This window comes from Staurois parvus, unplaced genomic scaffold (assembly GCF_062004578.1).
Source record: "Staurois parvus isolate SC_StPar_1 unplaced genomic scaffold, SC_StPar_1.0 ptg000574l, whole genome shotgun sequence".
In the NCBI taxonomy this organism is placed as follows: Eukaryota; Metazoa; Chordata; class Amphibia; order Anura; family Ranidae; genus Staurois; species Staurois parvus.
Genome location: NW_028318370.1, coordinates 379,954 through 402,277, shown reverse-complemented (window position 1 = coordinate 402,277; position 22,324 = coordinate 379,954). Strand labels below are relative to the sequence as shown.

Sequence of the window (22,324 nt, the reverse complement as noted above, 5' to 3'; positions counted from 1 at the left end):
ACACTTTGTATCCGCCTCTGTTCCGGTCTCTGTGATCCCCGGCTGTAGAAGTGGCAGTTGTGGGTGGAGTGACTCCCTGTACGGGCCGCCTGTAATTTGTAGTCCATAAGTGGGAGGGGCCAGGGCCGCCGGGAACGGGGTCAGAGGTCCTCCCGGGGCTCGGCACTGACACGGCGATCCGGAACAGCAAAGCAGCTGAAGGGTTAACGATCCGACCCTCCCACCGATGACGCAGCTGTTCCCTGGGCCCGCCCTCCGGCCCCGTGCTCCAGTGAGAGTCCTCGCGGCCCCGGGGGAGGGGCTGATTATGCAAATCGCGTGATGCCGGTCACACCCCCAGGTAGTCAGCTTTTCCTACGGGCGGCAGAAGCGGCAGCGGCCGGTGCGGGGAGAGAGGAGGAGGAGGGGCCGGACCGGGAGAGCGGGGTCACGTGGCAGGTAGGAGGGGGTCATTTGACCGGGGGGACCGGACAGGGTGAGGGTCCTTCGTGTTCTGTCACTACCTGCACCCTACAATACCTCATCTGTGTCTGCACACCCTCCTCTGTGCCCCATCACTGCCTGCACCACAATCATGTGCTCCTCCCCCCCCATCAGTGTCTGCACCCCCACACACCTTGTCACCCTGTCAGTGTGCGCCCTAATACTGCCTGCACCCCCTCCCTCCTGTGCCCCATCAGGATCTGCCCCTCCCCCTTCCCTATCAGTGTCTGCACCCCCCTCCTCTGTGCCCCATCACCCTATCACTATGTGCCCAGCACTGCCTGCACCCCCCATATCAATGTGTACCCCCCATGCCTTCTGTACCCCTCCCCATGCCTTCTGTACCCCCCCATGCCTTCTGTACCCCTCTTCCTGCTGTAGATCAGAGTGCCCCATCACCCCCCCATCCCTGTACCCTCTCAGTGCCCCATCACCCCCCCATCCCTGTACCCTCTCAGTGCCCCCACTGCTGTGCTCCATCACCCCCCCATCCCTGTACCCTCTCAGTGCCCCCACTGCTGTGCCCGATCACTCCCCCATCCCTGTACCCTCTCAGTGCCCCATCACCCCCCCCATCCCTGTACCCTCTCAGTGCCCCCACTGCTGTGCTCCATCACCCCCCCATCCCTGTACCCTCTCTGTGCCCCATCACCCCCCCCCATCCTACCCTCTCAGTGCCCCCACTGCTGTGTCCCATTGGCCCCCCCCCTCCCATACTGGTCTGCTGTCCAGTATCCCCCCCCCCCCCCCAGGGTCCTTGCCTGGGCATTCTTTGCTAATAGTAATAGTACAGGTTGGGGGTTGTGATCAGTGCTGCCCCCCTCCATGTTTTTTGGGGGGGATCTGTACCGGGATGGTGATGCTCGTGGGGTGATATCTGTCCTGGCATTGGGGGGGTCATAGTGCCAGTCTGTGTACGGTGGGGGGACAGTGCTGAGAAATGGTGCCCCCCATAATGGAGATTGATGGGACCACTACACCTGTATATTAATTCGGCCCCGCCCCCAGTGACGTGTCAGCCTGTGTATATATATATATATATATGTGTGTGTGGGATTTATTATTGGGAAGAACCCGTATCAGCCGTACCAGAGAGGAGTGCAGGCCCTATTCCCCCCCCGACAATGCTGGAGGCATGGCTGTTATTGATGCTTTGCTTTCAGCCGTCACACAGCCAGGCGGTTGGCATTTCCAGAAGGAGGTCGCTGGTGTCACGTGTGTTTTAGATTGTAAAGTCTTATACTGGGAGAACTTCTATGGAAGGTAGGAAGAGGTGACCGCAGCTGGAACCGTGCGCCAGACTTCCTCCATGGGGTTCCCGGCTCCGCCCACTAGCTGTGTCTAGTGCCACCTGTTGGACTTTTTGAGGAGCTCACTGTATGTCTTGGACATCAGGTCTGGGGGGGGGGGCAGCGAGTCTTCCCAACAGCAAGCAAAATCTGACAGAGGTTCTAACCCCCCTGTCCACAAAAAAACCCTTTGTTCTGCAGTTCTGCCTTAAGCCGCCGGCAGTGGACCTGATCTTTGCTGCGTCCTCTCCCCTGCTGCAGTACAGTAGGTGGTCCCCGTACCAGATGTTCCCCCGCCCTATAGGTGTGGTGAAGCTGGGGTCTCGGCATAGTGGCCAGGCAGCTAGCATTTTCATCACAAATTCAGCAACAGCAGCCGGTGTTCCCAGATGAGATCCAACATTGTCATCAGTCTGCTGCAGGCAGCGCTTCCTCAGTCTCCCCTCCTCCAGTGATCAAACTATACATTGTAACTTTGTATCTAGGCTGCAGCAGGGACTGAAATGTGTCTGACATCTGTGAGCAGCCAAAAATGGAACGAGCACCAGGATTTACATGATTGTGGCATCTCAGTCCAGGATGTAGATGGTGACCCGGGGTGATTGCTGAACGAAGATGGCTCCATCCAGAGGGAAATATTGAGCCTGCCATTACGGGCTTCCTGAAAATACTCATTTCCTGGGTTATCCTTTAGTACTTTGGGGGTCACCTTCCAGGACAGAGTGTGCAGATCGGAGAGTCGGACTTCCTGGTCTGCGTCTTTATATATATATTGCCAAAAGTATTGGTTGGCCTGCCTGTACACACACATGACGTTTAATGGCAGCACAGTGGCTAAATGGTTAGCACTTCCACCTGGCAGTACTCGGGTCATTGGTTCGAATCCCAACCACGGCACCACCTGCCTGGAGTTTGCATGTTCTCCCTGTGCCTGTGTGGGTTTCCTCCGGATACTCCAGTTTCCTCCCACACTCCAAAGACATGCTGGTAGGTTAATTGGCTCCTGTCTAAATTGTCCCTAGTATGTGTATGTATGAATGTGAGTTAGGGACCTTAGATTGTACACCCCTTGAGGGTTAGGGACCTTAGATTGTACACCCCTTGAGGGTTAGGGACTGATGTGAATGTACAATATATATGTAAAGTGCTGCGTAAATTGACAGCGCTATATAAGTACCTGAAATAAAATAATCCCAGTCTTATGCAGGTCATAGACGGTTCGTTTATCGGCCGACTTTTCGCCTAAAAAAACAAAACCTCATTAGTTCTGTAAACCGATGTTGCCATCAATGACTGTGACAATCGGCTGTTTTTTCACGAATTTTCCAGAATTACCAATAAGCTAAATGAGGAGGAACCGCGAAAATTAGCCGATGCCATAGCTCTACTAACAGTGCAAAAATCGTCCGATTATTCTTTCGGATGAAAAATCGGCCGATAAATGAAGCGTCTATTGCAGGGGTCTCCAAACTATGGCCCTCCAGTTGTTGAAGTACTACAAGTCCCATCATGCCTCTGCCTCTGGGAGTCTTGCCTGTGGCTGTCAGAGTCTTGCAAGGCCTCATGGGACTTGCAGTTCCTCAACACCTGGAGGGCCATAGTGTGGAGACCCCTGGTCTATGGCCTGCATTAGTCCGCAGGGTTCAATATGGAGTTGGCCCCGCCCTTTGCAGCTATAACAGCTTCAACTCTTCTGGGAAGGCCGTCCACAAGGTTTAGGAGGGTGTCTATGGGAAGGTTGGACCATTCTTCCAGAAGCACATCTGTGAGGTCAGGCACTGATGTCGGGGGAGGAGGCCTGGCTCACAGTCTCCACTCTAATTCATCCCAAAGGTGTTCTATGGGGTTGAGGTCAGGACTCTGTGCAGACCAGTCAAGTTCCTCCACCCCAAACTGGCTCCTCCATGTCTTTATGGACCTTGCTTTGTACACTGGTGTGCAGTCATGTTGGAACAGGAAGGGGCCATCCCCAAACTCTTCCCACAAAGTTGGGAGCATGAAATTGTCCAAAATATCGCCTTAAGAGTTCCCTTCACTGGCACTAGGGGGCCAAGTACAACCCCTGAAAAAACAACCCCCCACCATAATCCACTCTCCACCAAACTTTTCACTTGGCACAATGCAGTCAGGCAAGTACCTTTTTCCTGGCAACTGCCAAAACCAGACATATCCATTGGACTGCTAGACAGAGAAGCGTGATTGGTCACTCTAGAGAACACGTCTCCACTGCTGTAGAGCCCAGTGGCGGCGTGCTTTACACCACTGCATCCGACGCTTTGCATTGCACTTGGTGATGTAAGGCTTGGATGCAGCTGCTCGGCCATGGAAACCCATTCCATGAAGCTCTCTACACACTGTTGTTGTGCTAATCTGAAGGCCACATGAAGTTTGGAGGTCTTTAGCTATTGACTCTGCAGACAGTTGGTGACTTCTGCGCACTGTGCGCTTCAGCATGCGCTGACCCCGCTCTGTCATGTGATGTGACCTACCACTTGGTGGCTGAGTTGCTGTTGCTCCCAGTTGCTTCCACTTTGTTATAATCCCACTAACAGTTGACCGTGGAATATTTAGTAGCCAGGAAATGTCACGGATGGACTTATTGCACAGGTGGCAACCTATCACGGGACCACGCTTGGAGTCACTGAGCTCCTGAGAGCGACCCATTCTTTCACCAATGTTTGTAGAAGCAATCTGCATGCCTGGGGGCTTGATTGTATACACTTGTGGCCATGTATGTGTGTGCGTGTATGTATGTATGTGTGTGTATATATGTGTATATATATATATATATATATATATATACACACACACACACACAAGTATAAATAAATAAAACATATAATAATACTAAATGCATAAAATATCATAGAAAATAAAAATATTATACATATATGTTTAAAGAAATAACATAATGTAATAACATAAATACATAAAATCATACATTACTATGATATATTAGTGTTAAAAAAATATAATAAGATCTATAAAGAAAAATAAGATTATGTATAATCCAAAACATAAGGCAGCACTCACAGGGCTTGAAAATTTCATCTTCCTCTATAATATACATAAAACATTTATTATTATTAGTATTATGTTTTTATTCTGTATTTATTTCTTTTTTTTCTTATTATATTTATATACTACTATATGTTATATATTTTTTATATTATTATTTTTATCTGTATTGTAATTATTGTATTATTATATATTAGTATACTTTTTAAATACACTATTATTCGTTATTATTAACAAAGAATAATATATATATATATATATATATATATATATATATATATATATATTGGGCAGCACAGTGGCTAAATGGTTATCACTTCTGCCTGGCAGTACTAAGGTCGCTGGTTCGAATCCCAACCGTGGCACCACCTGCCTGGAGTTTGCATGTTCTCCCTGTGCCTGCATGGGTTTCCTCCGGGAACTCCGGTTTCCTCCCACACTCCAAAGACATGCTGGTAGGTTAATTGGCTCCTGTCTAAATTGTCCCTAGTATGTGTATGTATGAATGTGCTTTAGGGACCTTAGATTGTACGCTCCTTGAGGGTTAGGGACTGATGTGAATGTACAATATATGTATGTAAAGCGCTGCGTAAAAAAATTGACAGTGCTATATAAGTACCTGAAATAAAAAAAAAAAAAAAAAAAAAAATATATATATATATATATATATATATATATATAAAATCTCATACTAATATAATGTATAAAAAGTATAACAATACTGACTAAAAACATTACAGTAAAATTCTTAAAATATATATAAAATATAGTAATAAATATAGAAGAGTAATAAAATAACAATTACAATAAATACAGAATAAATAGTATATATATATATAAACATAAACTATACAAATGATAATAGATAAACCTATACTGTATAACAATAATAAAATAATAGTAAAAAATAGTAAAAAGCTAAATTAATATTTAATAATAAAAATACCCCATTCATAGTGGGAACCTCCCATAATATTCAGAGCAGGTGTGCACGGCCTTGAAGTCAGAAGTCTCACGAGTCCCCAAGAGATGAGATAACTTTCTTGGGAAGTAAACTATCCAGCAAACACAGAAATATCAGTTTTGAGTGGCTGAAAAATGTAAAAAAAAAAATGATTCTTTTCCTTTGTACTGAAAATAAATGACATTCCAGAGATGACCTTTCTAAGGACACGTTTTCAGACTGTCCCTGGATATAAAGTCCTTGTGTCGGCGGTCTGTCCATTGGCCCTGGTGTAGCTGTGGAGGGTGTTGATTGTTGTATTTGTGACTTTTCACTGCCTCATTCATAACAATGAGAGTTCAGTTCCTGTTTGTTCCAGCAGGAAGTAACAAAAGATCACATGGTGCGCCCCTGAATAGGCCTCCTCAGGCTTTCTTCTGGAGGACTCTTTCACTTTTTAATAAGCTTGTGACCACTTTACAGGTCCTGATCACATCGGCGATTACTGGGGGTCATGTGATTTATGGCTTTCAGCGGGATATGCAGTTATCACATATGGTGCCCGGCGATGGGATTAGGCAGTAAACATATGACCATGTATTAGAAATATGGTTGTACATTGGATTATTAGATGGAGATCAGGCCTTCGCACAGCCCTTTCCACGCTCACCTCTATACACCCTCCATGTATAAAGGTGAACCCCGCATATGAATGGTTGGGAAAGTGGACCTGATAATAGATGAGGGTTTTTAAGCTGACCAGAGGGCTACTAAGGCTGCACCTAACATTCCTTCTGCATATCTTTTTTCTTTTTCCTCCACTAGCTGCTAAGACAAGTGACCACTTCTCCACCAGTTGCAAAGGCAAGGGGATGCTTCTCCACCGGTTGCTAAGCAAAGGGGATGCTTCTCCACCGGTTGCTAAGCAAAGGGGATGCTTCTCCACCGGTTGCTAAGCAAAGGGGATGCTTCTCCACCGGTTGCTAAGCAAAGGGGATGCTTCTCCACCGGTTGCTAAGCAAAGGGGATGCTTTTCCACCGGTTGCTAAGGCAAGGGGATGCGGCTCTACCAGTTGCTAAGGCAAATAGCCACTTCTCCACTGGCCACTAAGGCACGGGGACATTTCTCCACTGACTGCCAAGGCAAGGGGACAATTCTTCCTCAGCCATTCGGGCACAGGGACACTCCTCAACCAACCGCTAGGGCACACCTCTCCTCCAGCCGCTAAGGTAAGGGGACACTTCTCCGCCAGCCTCTAGGGCAATGGGACAATTCTCCGCCAACCACTGAGGCAAGGGGATACTTCTCCACTGGGCCGCTAAGGCAAGGGGATACTTCTCCACTGGGCCGCTAAGGCAAGGGGATACTTCTCCACTGGGCCGCTAAGGCAAGGGGATACTTCTCCACTGGGCCGCTAAGGCAAGGGGATACTTCTCCACTGGGCCGCTAAGGCAAGGGGATACTTCTCCACTGGGCCGCTAAGGCAAGGGGATACTTCTCCACTGGGCCGCTAAGGCAAGGGGATACTTCTCCACTGGGTCGCTAAGGCAAGGGGATACTTCTCCACTGGGCCGCTAAGGCAAGGGGATACTTCTCCACTGGGCCGCTAAGGCAAGGGGATACTTCTCCACTGGGCCGCTAAGGCAAGGGGATACTTCTCCACTGGGCCGCTAAGGCAAGGGGATACTTCTCCACTGGGCCGCTAAGGCAAGGGGACACTACAATATTCACAGTCCATGCTTTTTTTCTGGCCATTATTTTTAGTATCTTTCAAAATAATTTTGTAGCGGAAATGTTTCATGAACTAAAGAATTTTTAGCAGAGATTTTCTGAGAGATGAAAATTATTTCAAGGGTTCCTCCGGTGTAAGGAGGTTGAGAGAAGCTGCTCTACACGTTCCGTCATTTAATTATGCCTCTTAGTTTTCACCTAATTACTGTGCCTGAGAGTGTAAGATGTCATTGTGTTGCCGGGATCCTTCCTATGAAGGTGATTATATAGGACTGATGAGGACAATAATATAGCTTTCATTAGGTCTCCTAATGACTGGGTGTAGTGATGGAGATGACGGAAATGTCTGGAAAGGATAATTGGGAACTAATAATACATAATGTGAATTGTGCCTTAAGTCACTATCATTTAAGGGTTTTTTTAGCTTTATTAAAATATGTCAAGGTTAACATTTTCTCTTATTTTTGGATAATGTAGGGAAGGGCTGGATAGGGTAGGTTTTTCTTACTTTTCAGGGCTCAAGATTTATCCTCACTGCCTGTTCTACAATGTTGTACTAGGCAGTGAAAGAGCGAAATCTGAAAGTAAAATAGGTAAAGGTGGAGAGAAATTTGCCAACAGCCACACAAAAATAAAAATGATTTTTGTGCTAGTTTTTTCTATAAATTTAATTTAAAAAATATATATATGTGTGTGTGTGTATATGTATATAACTGTGTGTGTGTGTGTGTGTGTGTGTGTGTGTATATATATATGTGTGTGTGTGTGTGTATATATATATGTGTGTGTGTGTGTGTATATATATATAACTGTGTGTGTGTATATATATATAACTGTGTGTGTGTGTGTGTATATATATATGTGTGTGTGTGTGTGTGTATATATATGTGTGTGTGTGTGTATATATATGTGTGTGTGTGTGTGTATATATATATATGTGTGTGTGTGTGTATATATATATGTGTGTGTGTGTGTGTGTATATATATGTGTGTGTGTGTGTGTATATATATGTGTGTGTGTGTGTGTGTATATATGTGTGTGTGTGTGTGTATATATATATGTGTGTGTGTGTGTATATATATATATGTGTGTGTGTGTGTATATATATATATATGTGTGTGTGTGTGTGTGTATATATATGTGTGTGTGTGTGTGTGTATATATATATATATGTGTGTGTGTGTGTATATATATGTGTGTGTGTGTGTGTGTATATATATGTGTGTGTGTGTGTATATGTATATAACTGTGTGTGTGTGTGTGTGTGTGTATATATATATGTGTGTGTGTGTGTGTGTGTGTGTGTGTGTGTGTGTGTGTGTGTGTGTGTGTATATATATATGTGTGTGTATATATATATGTGTATGTGTGTGTATATGTATATATATATATATATGTGTGTGTATATATATATATGTGTGTGTGTATATATATGTGTGTGTGTGTGTATATATATGTGTGTGTGTGTGTATATATATGTATGTGTGTGTGTACTGACGACAGGGGAGAGATCTGTACTGACGACAGGGGAGAGATCTGTACTGACGACAGGGGAGAGATCTGTACTGACGACAGGGGAGAGATCTGTACTGACGACAGGGGAGAGATCTGTACTGACGACAGGGGAGAGATCTGTACTGACGACAGGGGAGAGATCTGTACTGTTTACATACAGGTCTCTCCCCCGTCGGAAATCCTCGATGATCGCCTGGTGCCGGCAGGGAATCACCAGCCGGACCCGGTGATTGACAGCCGAGGCTGCGAATGGCGGAGCAGGTAGGGCGTGCGCACGGCTCATGCGCGCCCCCCACCTGGGACTGCAAATCCGGGTATATATACGAGATTTTGCACACCCGTGTCACCCTGTTGCAGTATTTCTGCTATAGGGCGGTGCGGAAGTGGTTAAATAGGTACATAGCGGCAACAGACTGTCAATGCAACACATGTCCAGATGTGGCTTTACTGCCCCGTTGCATGCAGTTCTTGAGCCAGTTTTAACTGGATTTAATGGGTTAATTTGCATGTTCCCGTGGCTGCTGGCCATCTTCCGTCTGCATTTTTATGGCATATTTAATAATGCGTACAAAATAACTCTTGGCATTTTTTTTCTTTTTACTGCTGTCAGGAAGGCTGCCAGGGCTGTGCGGCATGATTATGACAAGCAGTTACCGGGCAGACCGCAAAATGAATCGGTGATCTGTCCAGGAAACGTTGCAGCCGCGCTAAAGTCGGTCTTCAGCCCTAAGATTCCAGGAATGATTTGACACGCAAATATTTTTTTTCCGCCAGGCTCTTCACTACGTTACTATATTTACATGGCACAGTGCACAGGAGGTTATATTTGTCTCAGGGGCGGATGGGTAAATATTTGCATACCACGATTCCCAGCATTCACATGTGTACAGTAAGACCGTCCGCTCCTGGAGACACGCTGCCGCTACGCCGTGGGATAAAATGTATGATGAAACCCGTCTGATCTCCAGCTAACATTGAAGACGAAGATTTGACATTCAAGGATATCCAAAGGCAAAAAATATTCTTTTTCGTTTGAATAAAGGAGGAAAGTGCGGATTCATACGTGTGCGTTCTGGTGTCGCGTGTTACATGCGTTGCGTCAAGGCAGCTGATTGATTATCATGGACCGCATTTTAGGATCTTCTTCTTAGCCTGACAGAGTCAATTATAGTATTGTTATGGCAGGGGAGGGTTAGAAACTCTGTAAGGTGTTTTTTTTTTTTTAATTGCTGTCTAAGTTTTCATGGAATAGATTTCCCCTCACTTCCTGTCCCACTGACAGATTTGGCATCAAAGCAGGAAAAGAGGTAAAATCTCCAATGTGAACACAGGCAGCACCAAAATGCTGATGGGGGTTCTAGATTTAAAATGAGTCAGGTGTTTTTTTTTTGTTTTTTTTTGTTTTTTTTTTTAGGTTGGGGTCAGCCTTGGGACGGGCCCGACAGGTCCTCTTTGTGGGACGGGCCCGACAGGTCCTCTTTGTGGGACGGGCCCGACAGGTCCTCTCTGTGGGACGGGCCCGACAGGTCCTCTCTGTGGGACGGGCCCGACAGGTCCTTGTCTGTGGGACGGGCCCGACAGGTCCTTGTCTGTGGGACGGGCCCGACAGGTCCTTGTCTGTGGGACGGGCCCGACAGGTCCTTGTCTGTGGGACGGGCCCGACAGGTCCTTGTCTGTGGGACGGGCCCGACAGGTCCTTGTCTGTGGGACGGGCCCGACAGGTCCTTGTCTGTGGGACGGGCCCGACAGGTCCTTGTCTGTGGGACGGGCCCGACAGGTCCTTGTCTGTGGGACGGGCCCGACAGGTCCTTGTCTGTGGGACGGGCCCGACAGGTCCTTGTCTGTGGGACGGGCCCGACAGGTCCTTGTCTGTGGGACCAACTTCTGGTCACCCCAAGCCTAAATCTGGAGCCCTAAAGCTGTGAGCACTCGGTGAACACACGTCCTCACAGGATTCAGTAATGGCATTTTAGAGTCATGTGGGACTCCTTCCATGAGCACTTCCTTTTCCGTTTTATTGATACGTAGACACATGTATCGGATATTTGCAATGCCTGGCATAGTAAGGCCATACCATAGTAAGGGTCTACAGGCTTTGGGCTTGTCTCCATGGCAGAGTCCATTGACAGATGCATTTGACGCACAGTTGACCTCCCGCCCCGCATTTGCATCAGGTTTTGCATTTCCATAGATTGGTTGTAAGCGAACAAAAGCCCAATGACGTGGCCCCATCGGTGCCGGAACCCGCCCACATCGATTCCCCGTTGCCGATCTCCATCACCATCCTCTGCTGTAGTTTGGCCAGAAGACTCTCCGGTCAGGAAGGAGTTAACGTCCTCGTTTTCAATACATTTGTGTAGAAATCCGCCTGTGATGGGGTTTCGGCGGCCTTTTGCCGTTTGGCTACGTTGCCACGGAAACGTGACGCATAACAAACATGCTGCAAATATGTATTTTGCCGTCAGAAGTACGCAGCTGTATAAACAAAAGCTTCTCAGATTATGGCAGAGCGGCGGAATATTACGCTGGAAATGTTGGGAGGGAATCTGCAGAGAGCGGAAAACGTGGTGTTCCTATGTTCTACCCAGGGGCAGACTGACCATTCCCGCACTACGGCACTGCCCGAGGGCCCGGTGTCAGTAGGGGGCCCCATGAGATGCCCCTGGTACATTTTTATTGGCTTTTTCATAGGCTTTTTTGGGTGTGGGCAAGGACACAGGGGCCCCATGATCCCTTATTGCCCGGGGGCCCCATGAGTTGTCAGTCCGCCCCTGGTTCTGCCCCATCAGGCAACCCGATTAGAAGTTGTCCCCAATGTGATTGCCTAAAGTGTATCTAAACCCAATAACAGAAATGTAATCTATTGTGGCTGACCAGTCTTTAGATGTGCTGGCTGCATTAGTTTTCTTGTTTCAGCTTTTTTTCCTGGTGATTGTCAGTAACACACTTCCTGTCCTAGGGTGACAACGCTCACGTACCGTACTGTATTCAGATCAGAGTTGTCACCTTAGGATTGAACCACAGGACACTTGCACCTCTCCTGTTCTCCATTTGGGGGGGTGGGGAGTGTTCTGTAGTCCTCGGTGACAGCTGGGAACTGTGATAGCCGATAAGTCAGCTGACAGAATTTCTGCAGGGTCATCGGGGATTTTGTCGCTCACTAATGCAGGCCATAGGAGGGTTGAACTTCGGCCGATTTTTCGAAAAAAAAAAAAAAAATCGGTGGTTTGTTCGGCCGACCGTTACCACCAACGCTAAAAAAAATCGGCTGACTAAATCATAAAGTTCGCCCCATAACTTCTGTCCCTTGCAGGTCACGGCTCATGCATGGATTTTTTATTGGTAAAACCATTAACCGATTTGCCCATCATTGCTGGGAAAATCGGCCGCTAATTTTCCAACCCACTAACAGTGCAAAAATCGGCTGTTTTTTTTTTTTTTCTTTTTTTTTCAGCTGAAAAATCAGCCAATTTTCGAACCGTCTATGGCCGGCTTTAGGGTTCATGTACACTGCAGCTGATAAACTCACATTTAGGAACCATTCTGCGTTTTTTTCAGCAGCCCCTGAACTCCCCCTAATGTTTTCCTATGTGTCCATGTACACATCATCGTTTACAGTCCTTTACAGGCAGTTGAGTTTTCAGTCGTTTTTTTGGACGCTGAAAACTTGCGTTCAGCAGTTGATTTTGTTTCACTGTTTCAAATGCCAAACGCTTGTAAAGGCGGCTGCTTGTTCTCACTGTGGAACCTAAGGGGTTAATCCTCTGTATTGTGTGAAAAGACTGTTTGATTCTGTCTTCTCTGATCCTCCTCTTCTTCTGCTGTCCCTAATTCATCTGCTGATAGTATACATAGTTACTCTGCACATGCTCAGTTTAGTGTGTATTGTTAGAGGTTTTTTTTTTTTCTTTGGCAGGGTGCATGTGATCAGCACAGGGCCAATCAGCACTGTCCAAACAGAGGGTCAGGGGTTATGCAGCCTCATGGGACAGTTAGAGCAGAATGAAAACTCCTCCTACAAGCTTTAACCAGTGCTCTGCTAGACTCTGATAGAAGTCACAAGATTGCTATATACTGCTGATGAGAAAAGGTATTTAGCAGTTTATATTTAGTAAAGTAATTACATTTCCATGTACTGCGGGAGACCGGATATAGTGAATGCAGGGTCCGGGGAGACCGGATATAGTGAATGCAGGGTCCGGGGAGTCCGGATATAGGGAATGCAGGGTCCGGGGAGACTGGATATAGGGAATGCAGGGTCCGGGGAGACCGGATATAGTGAATGCAGGGTCCGGGGAGACCGGATATAGTGAATGCAGGGTCCGGGGAGACCGGATATAGGGAATGCAGGGTCCGGGGAGACCGGATATAGGGAATGCAGGGTCCGGGGAGACCGGATATAGGGAATGCAGGGTCCGGGGAGACCGGATATAGGGAATGCAGGGTCCGGGGAGACCGGATATAGGGAATGCAGGGTCCGGGGAGACCGGATATAAGGAATGCAGGGTCCGGGGAGACCGGATATAGGGAATGCAGGGTCCGGGGTTTAGTAACACTTTATCAGCGGTGTCAAACTGACAGCTCTCCAGCTGTTGCGGAGCTACAAGTCCCATCATGCCTCTGACTATGAGAGTCATGCTTGCAACTGTTAGCCTAGCAATGCCTCATGGGACTTGTAGTTCTGCAACAGCTGGAGAGCTGTCAGTTTGACACCTGTGCTTTTAACCGCCTCCTTCCCACCTTATAAGGTAATGACGGGCGCAAGGCGGTTCTCCCGTTCTGGGAGGACGTCATATGACGACCTCCCACTCTGACTGCGCGTGCAGCACGGCTATCGGTGGTGCGCTGTGTCCCTCGGAACAGCAGATCACCGATCAACGGAAAGAGCCGAAGACATCTAATCACAGCTGATCACATGTAAACAGGGAAATGCCAGTCAGTCAGTGCCACCTATCAATGCCAGTCAGTGCCACCTATCAGTGCTTCCAATCAGTGCCGCCTAACAGTGCCAGTCAGTGCCGCCTGTCAGTGTCATATATGAGTGCTGCCTTTCAGTGCCCATCAGTGATGCCTGTCAATGCCCATCAGTGCAGCTTATCGGTGCCCATCACTGCAGCCTCATTAGCACACATCAGTGAAGGAGAAAAATCACTTATTTACAACATTTTATAACAAAAACTAAGAAAAAACTTTTTTTTTTCAAAATTTTCAGTTGTTTAGCAAAAAATAAAAACCCCGAGGTAATTAAATACTGCCAAAATAAAGCTCTATCTGTCACAAAAAAATTATAAAAATTTCATATGGGTACAGTGTTGCATGATCGCGCAACTGTCATTCAAAGTGTGACAGTGCTGAAAGCTGAAAATTGGCCTGGGCAGGAAGGGGGGTAGAAGTGCCCGGTAGGCAAGGGGTTAAGTAAAAAATACGCTGTGGTATTAAGATCCTTGTAAATTTCCCATTTTGTAATCTCTCTTTCTTTTCTAAGTTTGGACCTGTTGATCCTGCCAGTGACCTCATTTCCTGCATCAGTCTGACAATGACACATTACCACTTCTGAATTGTCAGCGTTGTCGGCCCTCCGATCCCTTCTACCCTCTTAAGCTATGTGGTGATGTTATCACATCGCTATGTCCATCTGCACAGAGGATTGTAGGCCCTCAGATTGCTTCCTCCAGTTTAAGCTGATACAGTGAAGTCCTCCTATCTCTGCATTCATCTGCACAGAGCATTGTTTGTAAACCCTCCACACCCTTCCTCACCTTTCAGCTATGCAGTTGTGTCACCACGTCCACCTGCACAGAGGAGTTGTCAGTCACCGGCAATTTACTGCTGTCCCCAGCCTTCGCATCATAGGATCCAGGCATGTATTACCTCTCACAGTGATAACACTACTAACCTTTGATCTCTCCAGATGTTAACCCCTTCCTGCCCAGTGCCATTAGTACAGTGTCAGTGCTTTGGTTTTTTTTTTTTTATTATTATTATACAGTATTTATATAGCGCCAATAGTTTGCTCAGCGCTGTACATTGTAGTGGGGGCAGGGGCGGACTGACCATTTGGAAACTCGGGCACTGCCCGAGGGCCCAGGGTCAGTAGGGGGCCCCATGCTATGCCCCTGGTACCTTTTTCATAGGCTTTTTTGAGTTTAGGCAAGGACACAGGGGCCCCATGATCCCCTATTGCCCGGGGGCCCCATGAGTTGTCAGTCCCCCCGTGAGTGGGGGACAGTACTAGAGACAGTACAGTAACAATACAATACACGAGGGGTTCAAGGGCCCTGCTCCTTGGAGCTTCGCACTGATCACTGTATTGGTGTCACTGGGGATGTCAGTGACACCAAGTCACTTCCCCCCCAGTGTCAGAATGCCCACCGCAGTCCCTCTATAAGTCGCTGATCGCCACCATTACTAGTAATAAAAATAAAATAAATTCCAGTGTATATATTCCGCCATTTGTAAACGCTATAACCTTCACGTAAACCAATTTAATTTACACGTATTGGGATTTTTTTTTTTTTAGCAAAGACACGGAGCAGAATACATTTTGGCCTAAATTTATGATGAAATTTGATTTTTTAAAATTTTTTTTACTGGACATGTTTAACCACTTCCTGTCTGGACACTTTTACCCCCTTCCTGTTCAGGGCAATTTTCAGCTTTCAGCGCTATCACACTTTAAATGACAATTGCGCGGTCATGCAACACTGTAGCCATATGAATTGTTTAGCATTTTTTTGAGACAGATAAAGCTTTATTTTGGTGGTATTTATTCACCGCTGGGATTTTTATTTTGTTTGCTATATAAATGAAAATTTATTCCGTTATATTTTTAGTAAACAAAAAATAACCCAAATTAGTTTATAACCAAAAATTCTAATTTATAAACATTTAAAAAAAAATTTTTTTTTGTTTTTTTTAGATTATTTTTTTTACATACTGTCACCCTAGCAGTATGACACTGTAATTCTTGTTGGGGGGTGATGAAGATTTTTTTTTCTTTTTACACTGATTGCTTTTACACCTATAAAGGATGTAAAAGCAATCATTTCTCCTCTCTGGCTGCATTCTTGTAATCCATTTCTCCTTCCTGTGCCCCTCTCTTCAGCGCTTCTTTGAAATTTCAATCGGGGAGTGTACACTGAGCTTGTCAGAGATCTACATGCTCCATAATTCCTTGTGTGCTGCCCATAATACGCATGCGTCACGTGAGTACAGCCAACAGTGATGCTCTTAATGTGCATGCATCACCTGAGTATAGGCCAGAGCGTTGCCTGCAATGCTCATGCTTCCCCTAAGTGTAGGCCATAGTGATGCCCTTAATGTACATGCATCATATGAATACAAACCAGAGCATTGCCTGCAATGCAATGCCTACAACTCATGATACATTAGTGTGATGGTCAGTGGGAAGAATGTTCCTTACACTTGTGGATATTGGGAAAAATGACCCCCTTACAGATGGCTAAAAAGGTCAGTGGTGTCAGTGGGAACTTATCTGAGAGGCCGAAATTGCCCGTTGTTTAAGGAACCCCTAGTAACCTCTGGAGCAACCCTGGTTGAAAAACCCTGGGCTAGACCGCTGCCCATGAAGCTCACACGTTCCCTTAGTATGGGCCAGAGTGATTCCCCTAATGCGCAAATGTCCCCTGATGCAGGCTACACCAGCCTTTCTCAAGCTTTTCAACACAGAGAAACCCTTGAAATAATTTTCTGGTCTTGGGGAACTCCTGCTAAAAATGACTATATCTACAGCTCATGATACATTAGTGTGATGGTCAGTGGGAAGGATGCTCCTTACACTTGTGGTCACTGTGAAGAATTACCCCCTTACAGATAGATAACTTCTCACTGATACCACTTATCTTTCTAGCTGAGAGGCAGGGGCGGACTGACAACTCATGGGGCCCCCGGGCAATAGGGGATCATGGGGCCCCTGTGTGCTCGTCCACACTCAAACCACACCCAAAAAAGCCTATGAAAGGTACCAGGGGCATCTCATGGGGCCCCTTACTGACTTCGGGCCCTCGGGCTGTGCCCGAGTTTCTGAATGGTCAGTCCGCCCCTGCTGAGAGGCCAAAATTGCTCATTGCTCAAGGAACCCTTAGCAATCTCTGAAGGAACCCTAGAGTTCCATGGAACCGTGGTTGAGAAACCCTGGGCTAGACTGTTGCCCATAATTGCACGTGTTCCCTGAATGCTTGCTAGCGCAATGCTCATAATGTGCATGTGTTCCCCCTAGTACAGGGGTCTCTTGCTTTCTAAACATTACTTTCCTTCAGACTTCAGGGTGGCTGGACTGTGGCCAATGGGAGTAGAAAAGATCCTGACATCTGTGAGGAAAAAAACACAGACACAACCTTTTGTGTCCGTGGAGGAAGTGTGCCCCTTCGTGAGTGTCATTGGGATGAATTGTGCCCCATCATTGGTATTATTGGGCACCGTTGTTGGTGCCATTGGGAGAAATTGTGCCACATCGTTGGTGTTATTGGGAGGAATTGTGCCCCTTCATTGGTATTATTGGGCACTGTTGTTGGTGCCATTGGAAGAAATTATGTCCTATCGATGGTGTTATTGGGAGGAATTGTGCCCCTTCATTGGTGTCAGTCAGGAGAGTTATGCCCCATTGTTGGTGCCATTGGAAGAAATTGTGTCCCATCGTTGGTGTTATTGGGAGGAATTGTGCCCCTTCATTGGTGTCAGTCAGGAGAGTTATGCCCCATTGTTGGTGCCATTGGAAGAAATTGTGTCCCATCGTTGGTGTTATTGGGAGGAATTGTGCCCCTTCATTGGTGTCAGTCAGGAGAGTTATGCCCCATTGTTGGTGCCATTGGAAGAAATTGTGTCCCATCGTTGGTGTTATTGGGAGGAATTGTGCCCCTTCATTGGTGTCAGTCAGGAGAGTTATGCCCCATTGTTGGTGCCATTGGAAGAAATTGTGTCCAATCGTTGGTGTTATTGGGAAGAATTGTGCCCCTTCATTGGTGTCAGTCAGGAGAGTTATGCCCCATTGTTGGTGCCATTGGAAGAAATTATGTCCCATCGTTGGTGTTATTGGGAAGAATTGTGCCCCTTCATTGGTGTCAGTCAGGAGAGTTATGCCCCATTGTTGGTGCCATTGGAAGAAATTGTGCCCCATCGTTGGTGTTATTGGGAGGAATTGTGCCCCTTCATTGGTATTATTGGGCACTGTTGTTTGTGCCATTGGAAGAAATTATGTCCCATCGTTGGTGTTATTGGGAGAAATTGTGCCCCTTCATTGGTGTCAGTCAGGAGAGTTATGCCCCATTGTTGGTGCCATTGGAAGAAATTGTGTCCCATCGTTGGTGTTATTGGGAGGAATTGTGCCCCTTCATTGGTGTCAGTCAGGAGAGTTATGCCCCATTGTTGGTGTCGTTGGATGATAAGGTGCCCTAAGGGCTAGGTGAAAGCAGGCCAAGGCAACATCTGGCCACCAGGCCGAAGTTTGGAGACCACTGCCCTAGTACAAGCCAAAGCATTGCCTTCAATGCGCATGCTTCACCCAAACGACACCATAGCGCAGTGTGTAATGCGCATGCATCCCCCTGAGCGTAGTATGAAGCAACATGGGAAGGTTCAGTCCTGACTACCTGGCTCCTCCAGGGAGACTGTGTAGGTGGTTCCACACAACAAACTTTCAGAGGCTGATTATACTGCAGACTGCACACAAAACGGGGAGAGGAAGTAATAATGATGCAAGGTGTGCTGCCACATTTATTACTTCCTCAGCTGCTCTAATAATCCTGTAACTTTGTCTAGATAGACCTGTGCTGTGATGTTAAGTCTTTATGAATATTAGTGAAAATATGACCCAGACTTGCCCGCTGTTGGCCGGATAATGACCATGGTGTCCCTTTTCACTGTTTTGTTGTGTAGTCCTCGGCACTCTGGGTGTGTACGACAAACTATCCTATGACTCATCTGCCAAAACCGATTTTGTATTGTAAACTGAACCTTGCCTAATGCTTTATTTATTTCCTATTTTCTGACTGGTGTGTGTGATGTCCATTCTAGTGTCTTCCTCTGAACCGCCACCGCTGTGCCTTCACCACTTTCAAGCTGCACTCCACAGAGGGACCGGAGGCCGCCCGTGTTTTTCCTGGAAGAAGGCTTCACTTTCCGGAGGTTGTCAAAGTTTCACGGATTCCGAAACCATAAAAAGGTATCGCAGGAGAGGAAAGAATGAGCTCGTCTGTTCCAGGGATCCACCTTGCAGCTAAAACGTGACAAGGATGACGTTCCTCCAGCAGGTCTGAGGCCAGGGACTTTTCACTACGTCTATACCCGTTGCAATCCTGTCTCCTACTTTTGGCAGCACTGAGAACCAGGCATGCTAGGAAACAGTCCACTCAGTGCAGTACTTGTACCGTCTTCTTCTGCTTGTTCACACCAGGAATCACAGTCCTACCAGAGCCATACCCCGGTCTTCTTCTCCTGATAGGATCTGCTTCCTCATCTCCTTTAAAGAGACATCAGACATGGAAATTGTACAGCCCACCCTATTTTATTACCTTCTGCCTTGTTGAGACAGCCCATAAGGAATTTTTGGCATCTACTGGAATATATTAGCTTCTTCATGAAGATTCTTTGGTGACCTCCTTTGATGTGTTGACTGCACAAAGCCATGTCTTGGTTTGGAGATCCTCAGTGGCTTGGGCTGGTGACCCTGTTTGTCGCTGCTGTGGTCACGCTCGCCATTTATCTCTTCCAGAACGTTTGGGGTGGATTATGGAGCCGTAAAGTGAAATCTTTTTATTCTAGTGAGCAGAGCGAGGCGGATTCTCTGTTGTCCTGGATTTTGTCTTTGAATAGTTGGAGGAGTCAGTGGCTGAAGGCCTGGATAACCGCACTGAATGAGGAGGCCGGGAAAAGAGGGGTAAGTGCCATTGTTACTATATGGTGCCAGTTCACTTGGTTAGAAAAGTCTGTTCATTGCCAGCATGCTGTAGAGTGGGACCACAGCTCTTTTTTGTGGAAGCAGTGGTCTCTCTGCAGAGGTTCAACACGCCCCCTGTTGTTAGAGCTATCCAGTCATCGGGGAGCTTGAGCTTTACTGACTGCAAAGCTATAAAACTCACTAGGTGGGGGTTGTGTTAGATTGTCTGCAGAGAGACCGCCGTTCCAGTTCTACTCTGCAGCTGCTGGCTTTTCTACTCAGGTTGTGGCTGCATTAGAAAGAAAATGAACTCGAAGATCTTGTTTTAATGTGGTTGGAATGATCAGTATTTAAACTGAGCATTCATTTGGATTTTTATTTTGGTTTTACTCCAAGCAGGTATTTATGAAATGTATTTTAAAGTGAGGCTAATGAATCTGTCTTGGTATCAGCTTCTTGTGCTTCCTAGCACATCAGCACTCAGCACTGGGAGAAGAAGAGGCAGCACGAGGAGCCAACCCATGATAGGTTATAACAGTGTTTCTCAAATTTTTTTCCGCCAAGGCACCCTTTAAAATTATGGACAGTCCTGAGGCATCCTTTAAAATTATGGACAGTCCCGAGGCGCCCTTTAAAATTATGGACAGTCCCGAGGCGCCCTTTAAAATTATGGACAGTCCCGAGGCGCCCTTTAAAATTATGGGCAGTCCCGAGGCGCCCTTTAAAATTATGGGCAGTCCCGAGGCGCCCTTTAAAATTATGGACAGTCACGAGGCGCCCTTTAAAATTATGGACAGTCCCGAGGCACCCTTTAAAATTATGGACGGTCCCGAGGCGCCCTTTAAAATTATGGACGGTCCCGAGGCACCCTTTAAAATTATGGACGGTCCCGAGGCACCCTTTAAAATTATGGACGGTCCCGAGGCACCCTTTAAAATTATGGACGGTCCCGAGGCACCCTTTAAAATTATGGACGGTCCCGAGGCACCCTTTAAAATTATGGACGGTCCCGAGGCACCCTTTAAAATTATGGACGGTCCCGAGGCACCCTTTAAAATTATGGACGGTCCCGAGGCACCCTTTAAAATTATGGACGGTCCCGAGGCACCCTTTAAAATTATGGACGGTCCCGAGGCACCCTTTAAAATTATGGACGGTCCCGAGGCACCCTTTAAAATTATGGACGGTCCCGAGGCACCCTTTAAAATTATGGACGGTCCCGAGGCACCCTTTAAAATTATGGACGGTCCCGAGGCACCCTTTAAAATTATGGACGGTCCCGAGGCACCCTATTCTAAAATGTGAAAAACGATTCTAATAGCTTTATATAACACAGCAACATCCACACATGTAGGACACCCAACATTAGAGGTGATCTATTCTTCCAAAGCAAATACACTTCTGCACACTGGTACTGACTAGTATTCCAATGTTTCTCTTCTCCCTCAGTTTTTCTCCATCACTGAGCTAATGTGACCCCAGCACTGATAGAGGGGCAGGGGAGGGTCAAACTAGGATGCTGTGCAGGCAGCTGACATTATCCTTATCAACTGATGATATCATTGGCTGTCAGGACGCCTGCAGCTAGAAGGTTGGTAATGGTGCACAATGAAAACCTGTGGTTTTGTGTAACTAAGGCTACGTTCACACTAGCTCTGTCAGCAGGCGTCACACAGGTGTTTGGGAAGCGTTTTTAACACTTCTCAAACGCCTATGAAAATTCTGCACATGGCAGCACACAGTGCTGTTCACACTGAAGTGTTTGTGTCGCAGCAAAACTGACGCCTCGTGTCCAGTCAGGAAAAGTTGAAGCCTCCCATTCAAGTCTATGGTGTCGCTCCACAATCGCCTGGCAGGCATGTGCGGTTGTGACGCGGTTGCGGAGCGTTAGTACCATTTAACTTCATTATAGGAGTTTGTGGTGCGTTTTTAACGCTTGGCAAATGCCTATCAACCGCCTCAAAACCGCACATAGGGCGTTTGAGAGTGTTTGAGGAGCGTTAGCAAGAGTTAGAAATAAAGTCAAGTGTGAACGAGCCCTAAAAGGCCAGCTTGTTCCACCCACTGGCTTGTATATAAGTTTTGGGCAGCTTTTGGACATTTTGCCAAGGCACGCCAGGATGCCCGGCCACCCTGGTTGAGAAAGGCTGGGTTATAATATAATAGATTTGCAACCCTACATCTTCAGTCTGGAAAGGGCAGATTTGATTTGGCCATACACCTTACAATCTGTACAATCTCCATTTAGTCTGTATCCAGTCATGGAAGGCCTTGCACTTCAAAGTTGTTGGCAGATATAATGGCAGTTGTAAAATTAGATTGTTACATATGTGGTCAGCTTTACAATGCTCCATCTCAACATCAGTGAAGTTGGTGGAACAGACAAAGGACCACCAGGCCACCGCCTGCTGCCAGATTTTTTTTCCAGGGTGGACAAAATCAATGATTT

At 46.7% G+C, this 22,324-nt stretch overlaps 1 protein-coding gene across 2 annotated transcripts in view; it reads left to right on the top strand.

Annotated features, from left to right (window-relative positions):
- Positions 1 to 346: 346 nt before the first annotated feature.
- C2CD2 (C2 calcium dependent domain containing 2) overlaps positions 347 to 22,324 on the top strand; it is a 234,808-nt gene continuing 212,830 nt past the window's right edge. For both annotated transcript variants that reach the window (XR_016315248.1, XM_089691885.1), the window contains exons 1-2: positions 347 to 438; positions 19,014 to 19,875. Coding sequence is in view for 1 of the 2 variants with exons in the window: in XM_089691885.1 (XP_089548011.1) it covers positions 19,624 to 19,875 (252 nt within the window). In the remaining variant the exon portion in view is untranslated. The remainder of the gene's footprint in view (positions 439 to 19,013; positions 19,876 to 22,324) is intronic.